General features: G+C 34.7%; 2 protein-coding genes across 3 annotated transcripts; one reads left to right on the forward strand and one right to left on the reverse strand.

Moving 5' to 3' along the window:
* Nucleotides 1–1163: 1163 nt before the first annotated feature.
* On the reverse strand, nt 1164–13797 carry LOC21398972 (tyrosine decarboxylase 1). Of its 2 annotated transcripts, XM_024162652.1 has the most exons (14): nt 13638–13797; nt 13371–13491; nt 12636–12708; nt 12304–12534; nt 11868–12031; nt 11468–11608; nt 11160–11219; nt 3119–3283; nt 2850–2906; nt 2448–2512; nt 2142–2265; nt 1819–1878; nt 1565–1702; nt 1164–1455 (listed from the first exon to the last, which is right to left on the reverse strand). In XM_024162652.1, coding segments are annotated over exons 1-14 (1521 nt in total). In that variant the 5' UTR covers nt 13640–13797; the 3' UTR covers nt 1164–1335. The 2 variants fall into 2 exon arrangements, with proteins under 2 accessions (XP_024018420.1, XP_024018421.1); XM_024162653.1 differs by lacking the exons at nt 1819–1878; nt 13638–13797 and having other exon boundaries at nt 13371–13499.
* A 1556-nt stretch (nt 13798–15353) lies between these two features.
* LOC21398973 (WD repeat-containing protein 70) lies at nt 15354–19007 on the forward strand. Its single transcript, XM_010093524.2, has 8 exons — nt 15354–16054; nt 16257–16469; nt 16554–16754; nt 17026–17133; nt 17327–17464; nt 17579–17830; nt 17990–18310; nt 18399–19007. Exons 1-8 carry the CDS (start codon nt 15497–15499, stop codon nt 18564–18566), a joined length of 1959 nt encoding a protein of 652 aa, XP_010091826.1. The 5' UTR covers nt 15354–15496; the 3' UTR covers nt 18567–19007.
* The last annotated feature ends 283 nt before the right edge of the window (nt 19008–19290 follow it).

Below are 19290 nucleotides of genomic sequence, written 5' to 3' on the forward strand. Positions count from 1 at the left end.
TAAAGAAATTTTTTTTTTGATTTTGTATATTTTCGTTCTTCATATGTAATTTAAATTTGGCATTCATTTTCACAATGATTACTGATTTGCATTCGTCAAAGTTTGTATTTTTTTTTTTTGGATCAATGGTGGAGAATAATGGTATTATTCCCTTTTTTTCATTCGTCAGAGTTTCTTTTCTTTTTCTCATTAAAGGAAACTTTCTTTATTTAAAACTACTATATTCTCATTAAATGCTAATATAATTTAATACTAAGTATTGTCTTTGTAAATAACGAAATTAGAAAATTTGATTTTCTCTATATCGGGATACATTTTCTTACAAATTTTATTCTTTAATCAATATTTCCTTTTTTTCTTCATGAGAATATAATGATCTTAATACATATGATAGTAGAAATGTTTGTAAATAAACAAAAAAGTAGACATTTTTTAAAACAAGACACTCAAAATGAGCATTTATATAAAGGGAGAAAGAAGAAAATAGGCCAAGACTTGAGATGAATTAAAATTAATAGGCCAATAGTTTACATAAGTTAATAAATAAGCTAAATTACTGTTTTCGTCCATAACTTGTTTGATTATAAACCATAACTTGACAAGTTGTTGTCCATAATTCACAATTTTTGTCCATAACTTGTCTGGTTATGAACCATAACTTGAGAAGTTTGTCAATAATTTATCTAATTATGAATCATAACTTGACAAATTATGACCTATTAATTTCTATAACTAAAAATTGACTTATATACTTTCTTAAGTTTTTTTATATTGACTATTTTCTACTATTTTCCTTATATAAATGACCCGTCAAATTAAGACCATAAGCCCACAAAGGCACCAAAAATAGCCCAATCCGAGACGGGAAAATGTAGACTATAAGCCCACAAAAAGCAAATGGAAAATGAAGGAATAATTTTAAATAAAGACCTTCGCAGTATTTTCTCTTATAACAATTTAAATTTAACTTTTTTATTATAATATTTTTTTCTCATATACACAGTTCAAATTAAGAACTTTGAGTTGTGAAACAAACCTACCAAAAATAAAATAAAACTTCCCTTGTTGCATTTTCCAACTATACCCAAATAATTTTATCAAAAATAAGGAAATCTCGAATGGCTTTGTAGTTTCAAACTATTTTACCACAAACGCTTGATGCCTAAAACGAAAAAAAAAAATTACTTTGTTATTTGTGATATTCCGTTTAATAATATTTCAACATGATGTAACTTACATCAAATAAATGATAAAATAATTGCCAAATGTGCACCAAGAAAGAAGACTTAAACAATAATAATCAAAGGCATCAATCAAGGATTGTAATAAGCTTATTTATGGGTCCAATAAGGCAGAGGCTTTTTCTTGCAGAACACTCCACGCCGCATTTACATGTTTCTCTTCAGTCAATGGAGCTCCTACTGCAAAACGTAATACGTATTTTCCTGATAAAACCTGCATGTTGACAAAAAAATTAATATAAAAAATGCACGTCTTTTGGTAGAACTAAAATTAGGCATAAAAGGATCAAAATATGAAGTAACTACCAATTAGTGAGCTTTACCGTGTGAGAAATGAAAGCTTTTCCGGTCGAGTTCACGGCATTCAACAGGTCATCGTTCAGTTTATTTGCCAAAGCTTCATCCTTGCAAGCAGGAAGCAAGCGGAAACAAACTAGCGAGAATATTCGAGGTGTGACAATCTGCCAGAAAAAATAATCCACAATGTAGTCACTGAAAAATCACATGAGATATTGTCTTGTAAGAAGTACAAAATAAACAATTTGAAGGGGGATTTGCACCAAATGTATTTCAGTACATTGTCCCGTAAGTAGATTTTTCCGATTTCTGAACAGCCAGCAGAGTCAATACCAATCCCCTTAAAAAATGCTTGAAATTCCATTCAGGGACATGCTAAAGTCTAAATAACACATTTATGATATCTGAAAATACGTGTACGAACACAATTCGTGTTTATGATTTTTCATAAAAACACGAGTAAAGACGGTAAACAACATGAAAATCATGCACATACATCACTGACATGAAAAGAAGAACGAAAGTAATTTTCATGGATATTAAGTTGTAGCTGAAACTTGAGAATAACAAATAACAAGTAAATCAAAGAACTTCGTTAATTACCTCAAATCTCGAGTCTTTAGCAACAAGCTCCTCAAAGTGTTTAGCCAAATTGATATGGTTTCTTAGGTAGCTCTGTAGGTTCTCCACACCATACAGACGTAACACCATCCATAGTTTCAGTGATCTAAGAACAAACAACGCATTGTTAAGAATACTCATAATGACATAGTTGATTGTAAACATATCGTTTTAAGGGACCACAGGGAAACAATGAACTATGGATAGGTTTATCAAATCTATATGCACAAGTCATTCAGCTTCTTAATCTCTTAATTGTTTCTTTGAAACAAATGTTTGAAGCCAGACCTAAAGCGACGTCCAAGCGGTATTTGCCAATCCTTGTAATCCACAACCAAATTTGCTTCAGAAGCCTGGAATATAAAATTAACCAGTCAGACACATTGTTAGAACTAAATGCCAAAAGTTGTCTGTAAATCTCTAATTATTGTACTTTCTTTTCAAGATCAATTTTAGTTAATACTCAAATCTCAGAGCATTTTGACCTACATTTGTTCTCCAATCAAGAAATAAAAACAAAAGTAAGAGGTAGACCAAATGAACTAAAGGAAAGAAAGAAACGACTTGTCTAAAAGCAAACATAAGATTAGCAAAAGGTCCTTCTCCATCATGTTAAACACAAATCAAAGCACAAAAAAGGGGTTAGCATGTTGGATTTCTCACCACAAGATAACATAGCAATAAACATACCTTGTTTTTCAGAAACTCGGGATTTGTAGATAAGGACTGAATCAAAGCATTTCTATCCTGTTGTCAGGAAATTAATGTGTGTCATACTGAATTCATATATGAGAACAGATGGATTATCAGTAGCAAAAGAGAATTGTTAAACTTGGATAAGCAAAGGTTTTCTTGTTCCTTCTCCGAAAAAGAAAGGAAGACTTCTGAAGTCGGTATTTGGAAAAAAGCTTGTGAAAGTAGGAGAAGAGGATCAAACCAATAATGTTATGCTCACATACCTTAATCCAGAGTGCTGAACAATCAAAATTTGTTAGAAGCCATTTATGAGCATTCATGTTAAATGAGTCCGCTTCTTCAACACCGTCAATGTACTGGCGGTATTCTGGACATATACAAGCACTTCCAGCATATGCAGCATCCACATGGAACCACATTCCATGACTCTGTAAAGTGGAAAGGTCGCATTACAAATATCCTAACTCCTAAGGTTGTGTCAATATTCAATGTGCACTATTATGCTAGTCAATTTTAGTTGGGCAAATGATTTGAAAAAACAAAAAAAACTACCAGCTCACTCCCTAACACAACGTGAGACTTGAGAAAAACATGCTTAGACGGGAAAAAGTGTGACGACCCTCCTAGGAGACCGCTACTGTAGCTGAAATTAACTTGTACTTACTGAGATTTCTTAAAATTTACGGAACATTTTAAAAAAAAAAAATATAATGAATAATTTCATAATTCGTAACAATAATTTCAAAAGAATGAATCACTAAATTTCTTAAAACTTTTCTTAATTTCAACTAAAATAAAACATTCTAGAAATATCCTTCAAACTGAGCAGCGTTTGAACTCTTGTTTCAAATACTCTTTAAAAGCCTTTCTAGAACTAGTCAATTCAATCTGGCCATCTAATTTGACTTTAAAACGGATTTCGTGAGAAATCTTAAATTCAAGTACATTTTAAAGTCCTTTTAAAATCAATCATTTAAATCGTCATGTTTAAAATTCGTTTATTTGTTGCATGTACTGTTGCAACGTTCTAAAACTTAAATACTCAAGACTAGGGTTGTTAGCTACAACCTCAGTTTTCTTAACATACCTATGTACATATACTTTTCAAATATACATGCTTGAAACCTTTGAATCATATATATATATATACATGATTTTATTTACTCTTACTGCGGAAGATTTAAGTGTGAGTGGTATCCATTCTCATCTCCATCATTCGTCCGCCGCTCACCATTGCCCTTCCCGAATTGCTGATAGGTTTCTTACCTAGAGCATGAACATATCTGATTGGGCTTTCGCTCAATAAGTAAGAACTATCTCTCGCAAAATAACTGTAAGTACACATGAATAAATATGCATGAGCTGATCATGCTTAATTTTCTTATCATAGTCTTATTATCTTATTTTTCTTACTGATGGGCCCGAGTGTTCGTACCACTTGCGCACAATCATGAGGACGTGAGGGTTTGTAAGGTCCCCCACGACACCGTGATTATAACTGAACTGAATGCCTTCCTCTCAGAGGACATTACTATATTTTTTTCTTTATTCTCCCTTGAGAGCTTGAGTCACCTCCCTCTCAGAAGCTGGTACAGTACTCAACTGAGATTATTCTTATAACTTCATTTTGACTTATTAAGGTGTATGCAGTATGACATGACATCGCATACAATACTTAAAGCGTAAACATGCATGTATAACATGTGTAATTTTTTCTTTAAAATCTATTCATGCTGTAGGCGAGATTCCTACTTGATTTACAGAGCTAGAATCTTTTCGCCAAACAGCCTATTCTCTTACTTCTGAAAATGAACACCCACTGAGAGTGTGAGATTATCTGTCGTTTGTTATTCTATTTTAGCAGCTTATAAAGAAAATCTAGCCCTTTACTTACGGCATGTATTCCTTTCCTTTACTGAAGGATAATTTACTATAAGGATCAATTTATTAAATCCTCAAAATCTTATTTCCTTAATTGCCCTTAACATACTTATGTCTAGGTTAAAAATCAATTACCCAATCTCGTAGTTTATTCTCCATAATTTATCTCATTGGACTTATTATGATATTAAAGCCCCAATTCGGCCTAGAACTTATTCACGGCATTCTAACTCTTAGGCCGTTGAAATTTAAACTCAAACGGGGTTGTTGAACTAATACAGGCATTGGACCCGCACCTAACTTTAAAATTCTAGGGGCCTAACATATTTAGCTCGCAAGTGCCTATCAGGATGTTTTGCTCAAAGACTATTAAGCTTTTAAAAGAAACTATCATTCGATTTTTTTTTTATAAAACCGATTACTCACTTATTTAGTTACAAGCAATAAAATCCCATTATAAAATCTCTTTTCGACTACCGACTTTTGAAACTATTGCTCATTTAGTTACAAGCACTAAAATCTCGTTGTAAAATCTCTTTTCGAATATCGACTTTTGAAAATTATTCCCCAAGTTGTTTTACGGTTGACTTGTAAACCACTGTGAAACTATGTTGTAGAAACCCTTTTTTTGAAATCTCTCTTCACGGCTATTCCTCGTTCAAGCGAGGTCTAAAACCATAGTATTTTACTGAAATCATATCTCGGGTTCTTTGATAACCTTTTGTTAAAACCAACACTGTGTTAGTTTTATTTAGTTAAAACTGTACAGTTTCTGAAATCTGCGTTTTACTACATCTTAGGGTCGGATTTTGAAAATCTGTTCTTCACGACAATTCTTCGCCTCGTTGAGATCTAAAATTGTCATTTTTAGAGAAAACTGAAATGCAGCCTCTAAAGGCCTCGTTTGACTGAAAACAGTGGCTGCAGTTTTTTTTTTCTGAAACTGTGTTGGACAGCCTGTCCCGTTTTTGCAAAATGGCTTAAAACTTGCATTTGGAGTTAAAATTGGGTTTTGTCACAATCACAGAAAAACGTTCAAAATATCGAGAACCATAAATTCAAACTTAGAAATACTGAAAAATCTCGCTCTAGGGTCCTCATTTTCGCGTTGAAAGTAACTGCTATAGAATTGCTGTAGCAATCTCTTTTAAAATGTTATAGGATGCTGCAGCAAATCTTCTTTTAAAAATGCTGTAGGATGCTGCAGCAAATCTTCTTTTAAAAAATACTGTAGGATTGCTGTAGCAATGCTGTAGCAATCGCCCCTTTTTTCTATTTCCGAAACTGTGTTTAACAGCCAGTCCGTTTTTACAAACTGGCTTCAAACTTGCTTTTAGAGTTAAAATTGGGTTTTGTCATAGTCATAAAAAATGTTCAAAACATCGAGGGCTATAAGTTCAAGCCAGAAAAACGTTCAAAATATCGAGAACCATAAATTCAAACTTAGAAATACTGAAAAATCTCGCTCTAGGGTCCTCATTTTCGCGTTGAAAGTAACCGAAAATTTTTTCCTACAACCCAAAATAAGCAACTTAAACCAAACATAAGCATACCACATAATACTAATCAAACTAACCTCAAAACTCACAAAACCAACTTAAAACTCACACACTCTTATTACAAACCATAGCCTCAAAGGACCACAAATTACATCTATAATTTCAAACTTAAAGTTGGCTAGAAAATAATGGAGAAGAGTTCAAGAAATTACCCTTGAAGAACTCTCTCTTGAAAACCTTTGAGATCCTCATCTTCTCCTTCAACTTAAACTAGGATTTGTGGTGAGATATATGAGAACTTTTGAGTGTATGCGAGGTAAGGGATGGCTCGGTTTTGGTGAGGGAAAAGTGGAGCAAATTTTAGAGGCTTGGAATTGTAGTGAATCTGATTTTGGTGTGGAGAAGAAAAGAATAAAGCAAAAGTGAGGCATAGCTTATGATGGCTCTATTTATAGACAAGTTGGTAATCATTTTTAGCACAAAATCAACTCCATTAATGAACTAAATTTTTGAGTTCAAATCCCTTAAGCATGGCCGGTCTAGGTGGGAGAAAAGAAAGGATAAATATGCCATGATTTCTCTTCAACCACTACCATCACATCACTTCTCATCATGAAACCTTCTAGCACACTCAAGTAACCAAAACTTTTGCTAAAACCTCCTAACATGGCCGGCCAAGATGAGAGAAAAGAGTGAAAAAGATTGTCATGATTTCTCTTCACCTTCCACCATCAAATCACATCTCATCCAACCAAACTCTAACCTACCCATTGTACTTTTGTCTAATCTCTTAAATTTCTCTTGCATCAGATAAAAATTATACTGACTGTAAGAAAGTACTTAGCTGACAGAAAATTATAGTTTTTGACGATTCCTTTTCTACTGCTTATTTACAGTTCAATATTAATCCCCGACTACTTCGATATTACATTGAATTCTTACTCGCGTAATATTTTGAACTGTTTCAAGTCTTGAAATTAATTCTAGACTGAACAGATTTTAAACTTAAATTTCTGCATTATATCCCGGGAATGATATTGTTTCTGACAGTGTCAACTCCCGAGCTCACATCGTACCCTTCTACTATATGTATTTATCTTGTGACTTTAACCTAGCTGTCTGGCAATTAATGATTTTTTCTTCTTTTAAAATGTCAGAGCGTTTTTTTTATACGCTGCTAACATCATGCTGTGCTTGGAGATTCTTAGAATTAATATTCTCAAACTACATATGTACTGAAAATTCTTCTGCCTTAAAGTACGGTAAAAATTTATCGATCAAATTTACTTGATCGGAAAACATGAACTTAGCATGAAATCTGCTACAGAATTTAGGAATATAGATGTTAATTCCATAAATCCTTCAGTCAGAAAATATAACATAGTATTTTCTAAAAAAATTCTTGACTTAAATACATAAATTGTATTATTTAAAGTCTGAGATTTTCTCAGTCATTACAAAAAATATGTTTTCTCTGAACATGCAACCAAGTTTGAATTGATATCATGGAAAGAGACGTTAATTGTAATGACCAAGAAAATCCAATAATTTAAATAATGCAATTTATGTATTTAAGTCAAGGATTTTTCTTGGAAAAAAATATATTATATTATATTTTGTGACTGACGGATTTACGGAATTAACATTTGTATTCTTAAATTCTGTATCAGATTTCATGTTAAGTTTTCGATCGATTAAATTCTCACCGTACTTTGAGGCGGAAGAATTTTCAGTACAGATATAGTTTGAGAATCTTAATTCCAAGAATCTCCAAGCACAGTACGAATTAGCATCTAGTATATATACATGAGAAAATTACAGCCAGTATAATTTTGAACAGTTTTAAGGAGAAATTTGAAAGAGTGGCCAAAAGTACAAGGGATAGGTTATATTTTTCCCTCTCTTTCTCCACTTGGCCGGCCATGCATAGGGAAAATCATAGCAAAAACTTGACTAGTTGAGTATGCTAGAGGATTTCATGATAAGGTGTGATGTGATAGTAGTAGTTGAAGGGAAAATCATGGCATACTTACTCTCTCTTTTCTCCATCAAGACCGGCTATGCTTAAGGGATTTGAACCCAAAATTTAGTTAAATTAATGGAGTTGATTGGTGTAAAAAAAATAATTACCAACATGTCTATAAAAGGAACCATCATAAGCTATGCCTCATTTTTCTCTTTTCTCTTTCTCTGCACCCCAAAACTGGATTCACCCCAATTCCAAGCCTCCAAAATTTTCTCCACCATCCCTCACCAAAACCGACCCTTCCTCTAGTCCACATACACTCAAAAGTTTTCATACATCTCACCATAAATCTTAACTTGAGTTAGAGGAGAAGAAGAAGAGTTCAAAGGTTTTCAAGAGAGAGCTCTTCAAGGGTAATTTCTTAAACTCCTCTCCATTATTTTTCTAGCAAACTCTAAACTTGAATTTATGGATGTAATTTGTGGTTCTTGAGAAGATAAGTTGTAATAAGAGTGTGTGAATTTTATGTTGATTTTGTGTGTTTTGAGGTTAGTTTGATTAGTATTATGTGGTATGCTTATGTTTGGTTTAAGTTGCTTTTTTTGGGTTGGAGGAAACATTTTCCGGTTACTTTGAACGCAAAAATGAGAATCCTAGAACGAAATTTTTCAGTATTTCTAAACTTGAACTTCTCAATGTTTTGAACGTTTTTCTGTGACCATGACAAAACCCAACTTTAACTCTAAAAGCAAGTTTGAAGCCATTTTCTAAAAACGGACAGGCTGTCCAACACAGTTTCAAAAAAAAAAAAAACAGCAACCACTGTTTTCAGCCAAACGAGGCATTTAGAGGCTGAATTTTAACTTTCTCCAAAAATGACAATTTTAAATCTCGACGAGACGAAAAATTGTTGCGAAGAGCAGATTTTTGAAATCCGACCCTAAGATGCAGTAAAACGCAGATTTCAGAAACTGCACATTTTTAACTAAACAAACCTAATACAGTGTAGTTTTTAACAAAAGTTTATCAAAGAACCCGAGAGGTGATTTCAATAAAAATACTATGGTGTTAAACATCGTTTTAACGGAAATATTCATAAAGAAAGTCTTCAAGAAAAATGGTTTCTTTTAAGAACTAAATGGTTTATCGAACAAACCATCCCGACGGGTACCTACGAGCCCAATACGTTAGGTCCTTAGAATTTCGAAGATTTGATGTGGGTCTAACGCCCGCATTAATTCAAGAGACTCCTTGAGTTTAAATTTCAACGGCCTAAGAGTTAGAACACCGTGAATAAGTTTCTAGGCCGAATTGGGCCTTAATATCATAACAAGTCCAATGAGGTAGATTATGGAGAATAAGTCACTAGATTGGGTAATCAATTTTCAATCTAGGCAAGTAGATAATAAGGGCAATTAAAGAAAATAAGATTTTGAAAATTTAATAAATTGATTCTTATAGTAAATTATCCTTCAATAAAAGAGAGGAATACATGCCTTAAGGAAAGGGTTACATTCCCTTCATAAGCTGCTAAAGTAGAATAGTAAACGACAGTTAATCTCACTCTTAATGGGTATTCATTTTCAGAAGTAAGCAAGTAAGAGAGTACGTTGTTTGGCGAAAAGCGGATTCCAGCTCTGTAAAATCAGGTAAGTAGGAATCTCGCCTACAGTATAAATAGATTTTAAAATGAACAGTACACATAAATTATATATGTTTGAGTACATTTAAAGTTATATATGCTATGATATGTCATACTGCATACACTTAAGCAATGCACATGAATTATATGTGTTTGAGTACATTTCATGTTATAGTATGCTATGCTATGTCATATTGCATACACCTTAATAAGTTAAGAGAAACTTATAAGAATAATCTCAGTTGAGTGTCGTCTCAGCCTCTGAGAGGGAGGTAACTCAGGCTCCGCAAGGGAGAAAAAAAAATATAATAATGTCCTCTGAGAATGAGGCATTCAGTTCAGTTATAATCACGGCATCGTGGGGGACCTTGCAAACCCTCACGTCCCGATGATTGCGCGCAAGTGGTACGAGCATTCGGGCCCATCAGTAAGAAAGATAAGATAAGATAATAAGATTATGATAAGACATCATAATTAAGCATAATCAACTCATCATAGAATATTTATATTGTAGGTAAGCAACCTGTATATAATACTTGATAGACTGACGGGAATGGACGAACGATGTGGAGATCGGGGAATGGATACCGCTCGCAAATATTTTCGCAATCAGTTTTACGTATAAATAGTTTTGTTAATTATGATTCTAAAATTATATGTTAAATGATTTTGTGGATTATTGTTGTTAGTAGGCAAACTTATGGAGTAAGTATATATATATATATATATATATATCTATATGCTTTGATTAACAGATATGTTAAGATTTGAATATTTGATCAAGAAAGCAATTCGTATCATATGTCGTATTAGTAAGTTCTTTTAAAAAAAAAAGAGAGAATGTTATAGCATTTTTATAGCATTTTAAAAAAGAATGCTACAGCATTCTTACAGCATTTTTAAAAAAAAATGCTGCAGCATTCCTACATCATTTTTAAAATACTGCAGCATTCTAGGTAACAAAAAAAAAATCACTCGGATTTTTTGGAAAGCTTCAGAAGTTATAGGCTAAAAATTAATTTTAGTGACGGCTAACTCAGTAGGGTCCTCACATTAATCATAGCTTATCCTTACTGTACAGTGCTTCTTTCTTTGTTTTAAATCATGCATAAAAAAATTGGTGATAGCAATGCATTAATCTACTTGTTGTCCACATAATTTCCACTGAGATACCATAAATATCCAAGGCCTTCTAAATAAAATAAAATAATGTGCAAGAAACCTACGAAACTAAATCAACTCCACCTCAGGAGGTGAAAGAAGAATTGGAAAAAAAAGAAAAAAAAAATTACGGTAGAACAGATGATATCCCTTACCTTAGCAATCCTTCCTAATGCTGACAAAGGATCAATAGCCGTAGATGAAGTGGTACCAACCTGCATAGGGCAAATGAAAATCTTCTTTCACGGAAACATACACGCGATTGCAAAAGAATGTAATAAGATTCAAATATGCCGCCACTTAGGACGTCTCAACTCCATAGACTCAAGAACTCACATAAAAACTTATTCTTCTAAGCTAATAGTAAATCAAATGAAAAAAAAAAAAAAAGAAGAACAGAAAAGAAAGAAAGAAGACAAATACAAGTTGAAATAAGCTAGAACAAGAAGTTCTCATTTCTTACCGTTGCACATAAGAAAAAGGGAATAAAACCATTGGAAACATCACTCGAAATTGCTTTGTTAAGTACATCTGGAGGTAGGGCATAATTGGTAGAAGAATCCGTTCTTAGAAGCCTGCAATTCTCTGGATGTATACCTGCTATCTGCCATTAAACCGTAAACAGCGCAAAAATTTAATAGACACAACTAAGCCTATAAGTACCCACCAAAACGGCAAAGTTCAATAAGTAAACAAGGCATACTTCTACAAAAATAGACTGGAAAATATTTAGGATCTCGGAATGAACTCCAAACCTCATTTATCTACACTCTACTAAAAACTCCAAACATATGAAAGTGTAAAATATTTACCTCGGCTGAAATAATATGAAAATTCAGAAAGAATACACATTAGGAAGATACCTGACAAGCCTTCTGTAAAGCTGAATGAGTCTGATCAGATGCATAAACGACAAGTTTCTCAAGTGCGTTTTTCCCGGCCTTCTTCAAGAACTTATCACGGGCAGCCAATAATACAACTAGAATAGCTTCACTTGCTGTTCCCTGAATGACTCCACCACCCTGTCCTGCATCAAATTCTCGACAAAGTTCGATGAATTAATCACCCTATTCTTGCTAAATCAACATTTTTAAAAAAAGAAAAAATTAACTATTTTATATGGTTTACTTAAACGTTACTGCCATAAGAATCAGCTTAAAACGAATTGTAAATCATGATCAATATGGCATACAAATTCTTCAAGTTCATATTGTTTTGTCAAAGACACCAGAGCAAGATGTGTATGTTCATAGTGAGTATTGTCAAGGAAAACATGCACAGAAGTATACAAATCCATACCTGCTGAAAGAAAATCCTCAGGAAGCTTTAACATTTTACCAAGCCAGTCAAGAACAACCGTTTCAAGTTCTGTTGCTGCCGGAGAAGTAATCCAACTAAAGCCCACAATGTTAAGACCAGCACTAAGCATCTCGCCCATAAATCCAGCAACACTACTATTAGAAGGATAGTATGCAAAATAATTTGGGCTCTGCCAATGTGTCACCCCTGGTAATATTTTGGTCTGAATGTCTGCAATTTCACAAAAGTTTGTTCTATATCAATAACCAAGCGAGAATCTTCCAATGTTATATGCCAACTAAAAATTTGATAACCCAGTTGCAAAACTTCACCATCAAATAGATTTTCCAAAGAATCAGGATGAGTAGGTGCAGAATCCGGTAAAAGTTTATGTAGATATCCAGGCTGCCAATAAAAAAACATCCCACTAAACTTTTTCAGTATTCTTTCTACGGTTTAAATCAAATTTGGCCCCTAAAGAATAGGAGTTGTCTCGCTTTGTCTCTTACAACTTAAAATTGAATAGAACTTCCCCAAGAATATCATAAGTTGCAACTTAATATTCTGTTAGAGCATCTCTAATACAATACTATAATTGATAAACTAATTGTAAATTTTATAATACTATAATTGATGTGTCAATAACATTTGAGTGTAATACTCCAATGCAATGCTTTTTTTTTGTATCAAATTTTCCATATGCCATAATTTGTGGCGTATAGCGTATAAAAATTTGACATTTAATTGATATTAGTTGAAATGTTTATTTTTTCACGTAATCATTATAATTTTTGCATTTTTTAAAATTATTTTAAAAATAAAAATTTACTTGTACAACTTTTAAAATTTAATAATTATAAAAAAAATAGATTTCACATTTCAAATAACATTATGCATCAGAGTAAAAATAAAAATAACTTACTATATCATACTTTTATGCTAAACATACAATTGGTATTAGCATTTATATTGAAGATGGTGTAGCCACTTCGAATCACAGGGAGCCAATGGAAAAAACCCTATTCTTAGGGGGGCAAAATTTGAAATTAATGAGAATCACAAAAAACCTGGACTTGGCTGAGAACTGGGAAATTCTCAATGGTTTTGTAGTAGTCAGCAATGAAATCCACCATCTTATGCCCACACTCTCTGAGTTGCTCAGCGTCCATTGGCTTCAACGCTCTATCCCTATTCATCCAAACACCAAAACCAAAAGCCCAGAAAACATTAATCCATCCATATAAAAAAGGACAAGACAGGGAGAAAATCCCAAAACGGAATTTTGGTTTGAAGCAAGACAATGATACAATGCGAATAGATTATGTGAAACTTACATTTTGTTACTGCTCTCAGAAAAAAAAAAAAAAAAAGTGAAGCAAAGAGAGATATATTATGGAGAATATAAAGCTGACTATTTGGTTGGACGGAGAAGGCAAAACTGAGTTATGTTTACAATCTCCACCACAAACAAAAGTGCGACGGCCTAAAAGTCTATTTCGGTGGTTTTTTTACTTTTTTTAGAATACAAATACAACTCAACTCACCATTAAAAACATGACTTAAATGTATTCCATAAACATTAAAAAAAACAAAAAGGTGTTTTTTATAAACTCATTAATTATATCTTAATTTTTACTTTTTAATTTAAGTTGGACATTCGAATCCTTCGTTTTATGGTGGGTTGTACTTTAAATGTTTGTTCTTTTGAGTGAAAAACAACTCAAATTATAACTTTATTCAAATTTATATTTTTTTAACTCGTTTAGTTTGCTGATTTGAATTTTTAATTCGAGTTGAGATTTGATTTTATGTGAGAGCTTTTTACTGTAGCAAAAAAGTTAGATGTGATTGTTTGTGAGAACTTTTTACTGTAGCAAAACTCGAATTCTAAACTTAAATCAGCGAAATGAACGGGGCCTAGTTCAAACTCGAGTTTGGGACTAAAACTCGAATTCAAGTTTCCCTTTCAACTCGAGTTCAGAAACTCGAACTCAAATTAATGAACATTATTTTTTCTATTCTTAAAAATGCTATAACTTTTTCGTTTTAATTCTGATTGAGATGATTTTTTTTCTATGTATTGACAACGAAAAGACGAATAAAACCCCACCTATATACCCTATTAAAATTTTCCATCAGTATTGAGTTTTTATTAAAGTACTATCTAAATATAAATTCAAGTTTTGACTCACTCAAACACAAACTCAAAAAGATTCTTATCTCAAATCATGACTCAAATGTACACAACCAAACACAAACTCAAGTTATAACTTCAACTCAAATTTAACTCAAGAATTATACTCAAATTAAACTCCAAAAGAACAAACCCTAAGTTATGCTGCAACATCTTAATTTAGATTAATATAGAAAGAAAGAAAGAGGAAAACACCCTCAATTTGGTCAGTTTATGGTGCTAACGGCTAATCTCTGACGTCTATGTAACAGCATATAAAAGTATAGTGGTTCATGGATTAGAATCATAAGATTAGAATCATTTTCGATTTACGTGTATTTTTTGTGAGAGAAAACACTGTAACGAACCATGAACCTTGATTCGAATTGGCGTATGAATCCCTCAACCATGAATCATAGTGAAAACGACACCAAGTTGAGAAGTGAAACGGAAATGGAAAAAACAAGAAGAATAGAAACGACAAAAACTAAGTGAGACGCAATGGTGTTACTAAACGACGACAACCTATAAAACGACAATAAAATTTTATGACCATCGCTAAAGCTTTTCAAATTTAAAGTCCTATTTATCAAAATCCAAAAGTTCAGGATTTTTCCTTCATAAAAAAAAAATCGGGATTTAAATGACCAAAAACCAATAAATGCAGAAGGTACGAGTTTAAAAAAAAAAAAATCAACAATAAATTTATAAAGAAATAAGACAAAAACAAGAAACGACATTAACATCCTCAATTCTCTTACTTTCTCAATTAAACGACAGCAAAATTGAAAAAGCGCGAGACTTGAAAAACGACAGCCATTGACTTCTTATTGAGAGAGAAGTTCATTCGCGGACCTGAATTGGGCCGAGGAATTGGGCCGAGACCAATTTCAAGCGAGAAAAGCAGCAGGATTCATGGCGGTGCCGTCGTGAATCTCCGACACAGACAAACTGATAAAGTCACCACCCCGTAATCAGAAACCGTTAGAATCATCAGTTAGTTTCTGATCGACCTAAGAGATGGACGACGAGGCAGAAATATACGACGGTGTCAGAGCTCAATTCCCTCTCACTTTCGGCAAACAATCCAAGTCCGAAACCCCTCTCGAACTCATCCACAACGCCACTCGCCGCCCCGCCGCTGCCGCCGGAAAATCCTCCTCCATCAAGCCCAATGACCTCCCTTCTATCTCCTCCTCCTCCAAGGCCTGGCTCGACTCTCTCCGTAACACGAAAACCCCCAACTCTAATCCTAATTTCCCCCGCGACGACGTCGACTCTCCCACTGTCGGGTCGCCTCGGCCGACGGATGAGGCTGACGACGGCGGTGCAATGATAGGGCCGACTCGGCCGCCGCCGGGGCAAGGTTCCGGCGAGGATGGGGATGACGATGCCGTGATCGGACCGCCACCACCCCCGCCGGGCTGGGCTCAGAGCGATGATGAAGACGAGATGATCGGACCTCCGAGACGGCCCCCGGGGTCGGATGAGGATAATGAGGATGCAGATAATGATGAAGAGGAGAATCGTTATCGAATCCCGACGAGCAACGAGATTGTCCTCAAGGGCCACACGAAGGTATCTTTTTTATTATTATTAGATAAAAGTTTCTTTCTTTACTAAGACGCTTCGATTATCACAAAAGCTTGTTTTGTTATTGAGAACAGTCTGCTAGTTGCTTATGGACATGATTTGTACGGAAAAAAAGCAGTGTCTTTGAACTCCTAGTTTAGGATAATGGTGCTTAGTTGAGAAACTCATTTGGGTTATATTTGAACAGGTTGTTTCTGCTCTTGCCATTGATCACACTGGGTCTAGAGTACTTTCTGGTAGTTATGACTATTCAGTGCGTATGTATGACTTTCAAGGGATGAATTCTCGTTTGCAATCGTTTAGACAGCTGGAACCATTTGAAGGTCATCAAGTTCGTAACTTGAGCTGGAGTCCGACAGCAGATCGTTTTTTGTGTGTGACTGGCTCAGCTCAGGCTAAGGTATCGATGCCATGTTCTTGAAGTTTGTATTTCTTTGAGGATTATATAAACAAGCCATTTATGTTTATCTCTGTTGTCTTCCAGATTTATGACCGAGATGGGCTTACTCTGGGCGAGTTCATGAAGGGCGATATGTATATCCGTGATCTGAAGAATACCAAGGGCCACATATCTGGATTGACTTGGGGAGAGTGGCACCCTAGAGCTAAGGAGACGGTATTGACCTCCTCTGAGGATGGATCATTGCGCATATGGGATGTAAATGACTTCAAAAGTCAGAAACAGGTTAGTGTAACATGTTATCGGCCGTTGCTTATAAAGTTCAATAAATGCTACATGGAAGCCAAGAAGTGGCTATAGTGTTGTTTGCTTCTTTTGTTGCTCATTATTTCAGTCTTTAAAATGAGCTTCATTGCAGATTTTGATAATATATGCTGTGGAGACTTTTGATTATAGTTGATGAACAAGCATTCATCTGAGTTCTGAATATTATGTTGAGCTTGATGTTGAACCCAAAAAGTCCCTTTAACTGTATGTGTAATAATTCAATGAATAGGTCATCAAACCAAAACTAGCGAGGCCTGCAAGAGTTCCAGTTACCACGTGCACTTGGGATCGTGAAGGAAAATGCATTGCTGGTGGTATAGGAGATGGTTCTATACAGGTATTGCATTCTTTACCTGCTTTCTGGCTGCAGATGACTTCATGTTTTATAAGACTTTTTTCTCTTTAGTCTTTTTGACAACAGAATTTTTCATTACTAATGACTGAGCAAGAGTTTTATGGTGCCATTTCCGAAAAGATTCTTCATATCAGCGTCTTCTCACATTCCTTGTGTACATCTTTTATTCTCACAGATATGGAACCTCAAGCCTGGATGGGGGAGTCGGCCAGACATATACGTTGAGAAGAGCCATTCAGATGACATTACAGGGCTTAAGTTTTCTGCTGATGGGAAAATATTACTATCAAGAAGCTTTGATGGGACGTTGAAGGTAATCTTAATCTAACAAATGTCTAAGCTCGTATTGCTCTTTTAGTGTCGTCACATGCATCCATTTCCGATATTGTGCAGTGATTTTCCCCTTTTACCCATAATTTGTGGTCAGGTTTGGGATCTCCGCCAGATGAAAGCACCTGTTAAAATTTTTGAGGATCTCTTTAACCACTATGCTCAAACGAATATCGCTTTTAGTCCTGATGAGCAACTTTTCTTGACTGGAACATCTGTTGAAAGGGAGAGCACTACTGGAGGTTTGCTTTGCTTTTTCGATCGAGCAAAACTTGAACTTGTTTCAAGAGTTGGGATATCCCCAACTTGCAGCGTTGTACAGTGTGCTTGGCACCCAAGGCTGAATCAGGTATAGCTTGCTTGTTTAAGTCCGAACGTCATTCGTATAGCTTGTAGATGGATTTTTGATATACTTCACAGCACAGATGCGTGAGTGTCATATATTTTTTGCTGCTTATTATGTGAGATAGATGAACTGAAAGTGTACCTGTTTTTCTTTGCATTGAAGATCTTTGCGACATCTGGAGATAAAAGCCAAGGTGGAACTCACATATTATATGATCCAACCCTCAGTGAAAGAGGAGCTCTTGTTTGTGTTGCACGTGCACCAAGGAAGAAATCCGTGGATGATTTCGAGGCAAAACCAGTCATACACAACCCTCATGCTCTGCCCTTATTTAGAGATCAACCGAGCCGCAAGCGTCAGCGAGATAAGATATTGAAAGACCCTCTGAAGGCCCACAAACCTGACCTCCCCATGACAGGACCTGGCTTTGGTGGAAGGGTTGGCACAACTCAAGGAAGCTTATTAACCCAGTACCTCCTCAAGGTAATATGTTTATTCTTGTCTCCGTTCCGATGCTCATCTTATTTCTATTTCTACTTAAAGAGGCTTATGATTCGAGTTCTATTTGCAGCAAGGAGGTATGATCAAGGAGACATGGATGGAGGAAGATCCAAGAGAAGCTATACTCAAGTATGCTGACGTTGCAGCAAAGGATCCCAAGTTCATTGCCCCAGCATATTCAGCCACTCAGCCAGAGCCAGTTTTCGCAAAGTCAGATTCGGAGGATGAAGAGAAATGATCTGATTGCTCTGCTTATGGTTCTCCACAGCAAGTATGAAGGCCTATGCCTGAGACAGAGGACGAAGCTGCAAGTGTTATTTGGCATTGGTACTTTCCAGTTTCCCGGGGTGAAAAGAAGGAAAAAATCCACCTTCTGTAGGAATGGCGTGTGGCAATTTCCAGAATAGCAGCATGCGGTGGCGGAATTAGGAAATTTTTTCGGGGGAGGAGGAATTTTAGACTAAAGTACAACTATATTTTTGTAACTAGCTTTACAATACCCAAATTGTAGACTTGTATAATACTACTTCCATTTATTTTTTTGTTTATTTGGCATTTTAAATTTGAAATAGGAATACTTAATATTTGGGGTGTCATAGAGAAGTTTTAAGAAAATGTCTTCTACATGTCATGCGAAAGAGCAACAGCAACCTGTACAAGTTTTACAACGCCAAAAAATTTCTCCCATATTTTTTAAACTGTTCACCGAAATTTCTATAGTTCTAAGGTCCCTCGACATCTTTTGGGTGTGAAAAACTCTCCCAGTATTTACCAAAATTTCCTCAGAATTTAGAGAGGAACTATTTCACACCTAAAATATAATTAGAGACTTTAAAAATTCTGAAATTTTGGGGAAAAGATCAGAGATAATATTTGCCCATGCAGTTAAATTTTAAATGTTAATTATTACTTATTGCACTCCTTTTATAATTCCAAAAACAAACTTACCATTTTTTTGTCAA

This window comes from Morus notabilis, unplaced genomic scaffold, assembly GCF_000414095.1.
Source record: "Morus notabilis unplaced genomic scaffold, ASM41409v2 Scaffold602, whole genome shotgun sequence".
Taxonomy (NCBI): Eukaryota; Viridiplantae; Streptophyta; class Magnoliopsida; order Rosales; family Moraceae; genus Morus; species Morus notabilis.

Excerpts from the sequence above, each read along its gene's own strand:
- LOC21398972 (XM_024162652.1), bottom strand. Across the intron at positions 12,709-13,370 it reads CAGTTCTCAGCCAAGTCCAG|CCTGGATATCTACATAAACT; the intron begins GTTTTTTGTGAT and ends TTTTATTGGCAG. Across the intron at positions 1,879-2,141 it reads CTAAAGACTCGAGATTTGAG|GGGATTGGTATTGACTCTGC; the intron begins GTAATTAACGAA and ends GCATTTTTTAAG.
- LOC21398973 (XM_010093524.2), top strand. The coding sequence starts at position 15,497 with ATGGACGACGAGGCAGAAATATACGACGGTGTCAGAGCTCAATTCCCT. Across the intron at positions 16,055-16,256 it reads TCCTCAAGGGCCACACGAAG|GTTGTTTCTGCTCTTGCCAT; the intron begins GTATCTTTTTTA and ends ATATTTGAACAG. Across the intron at positions 16,755-17,025 it reads ACTTCAAAAGTCAGAAACAG|GTCATCAAACCAAAACTAGC; the intron begins GTTAGTGTAACA and ends TTCAATGAATAG.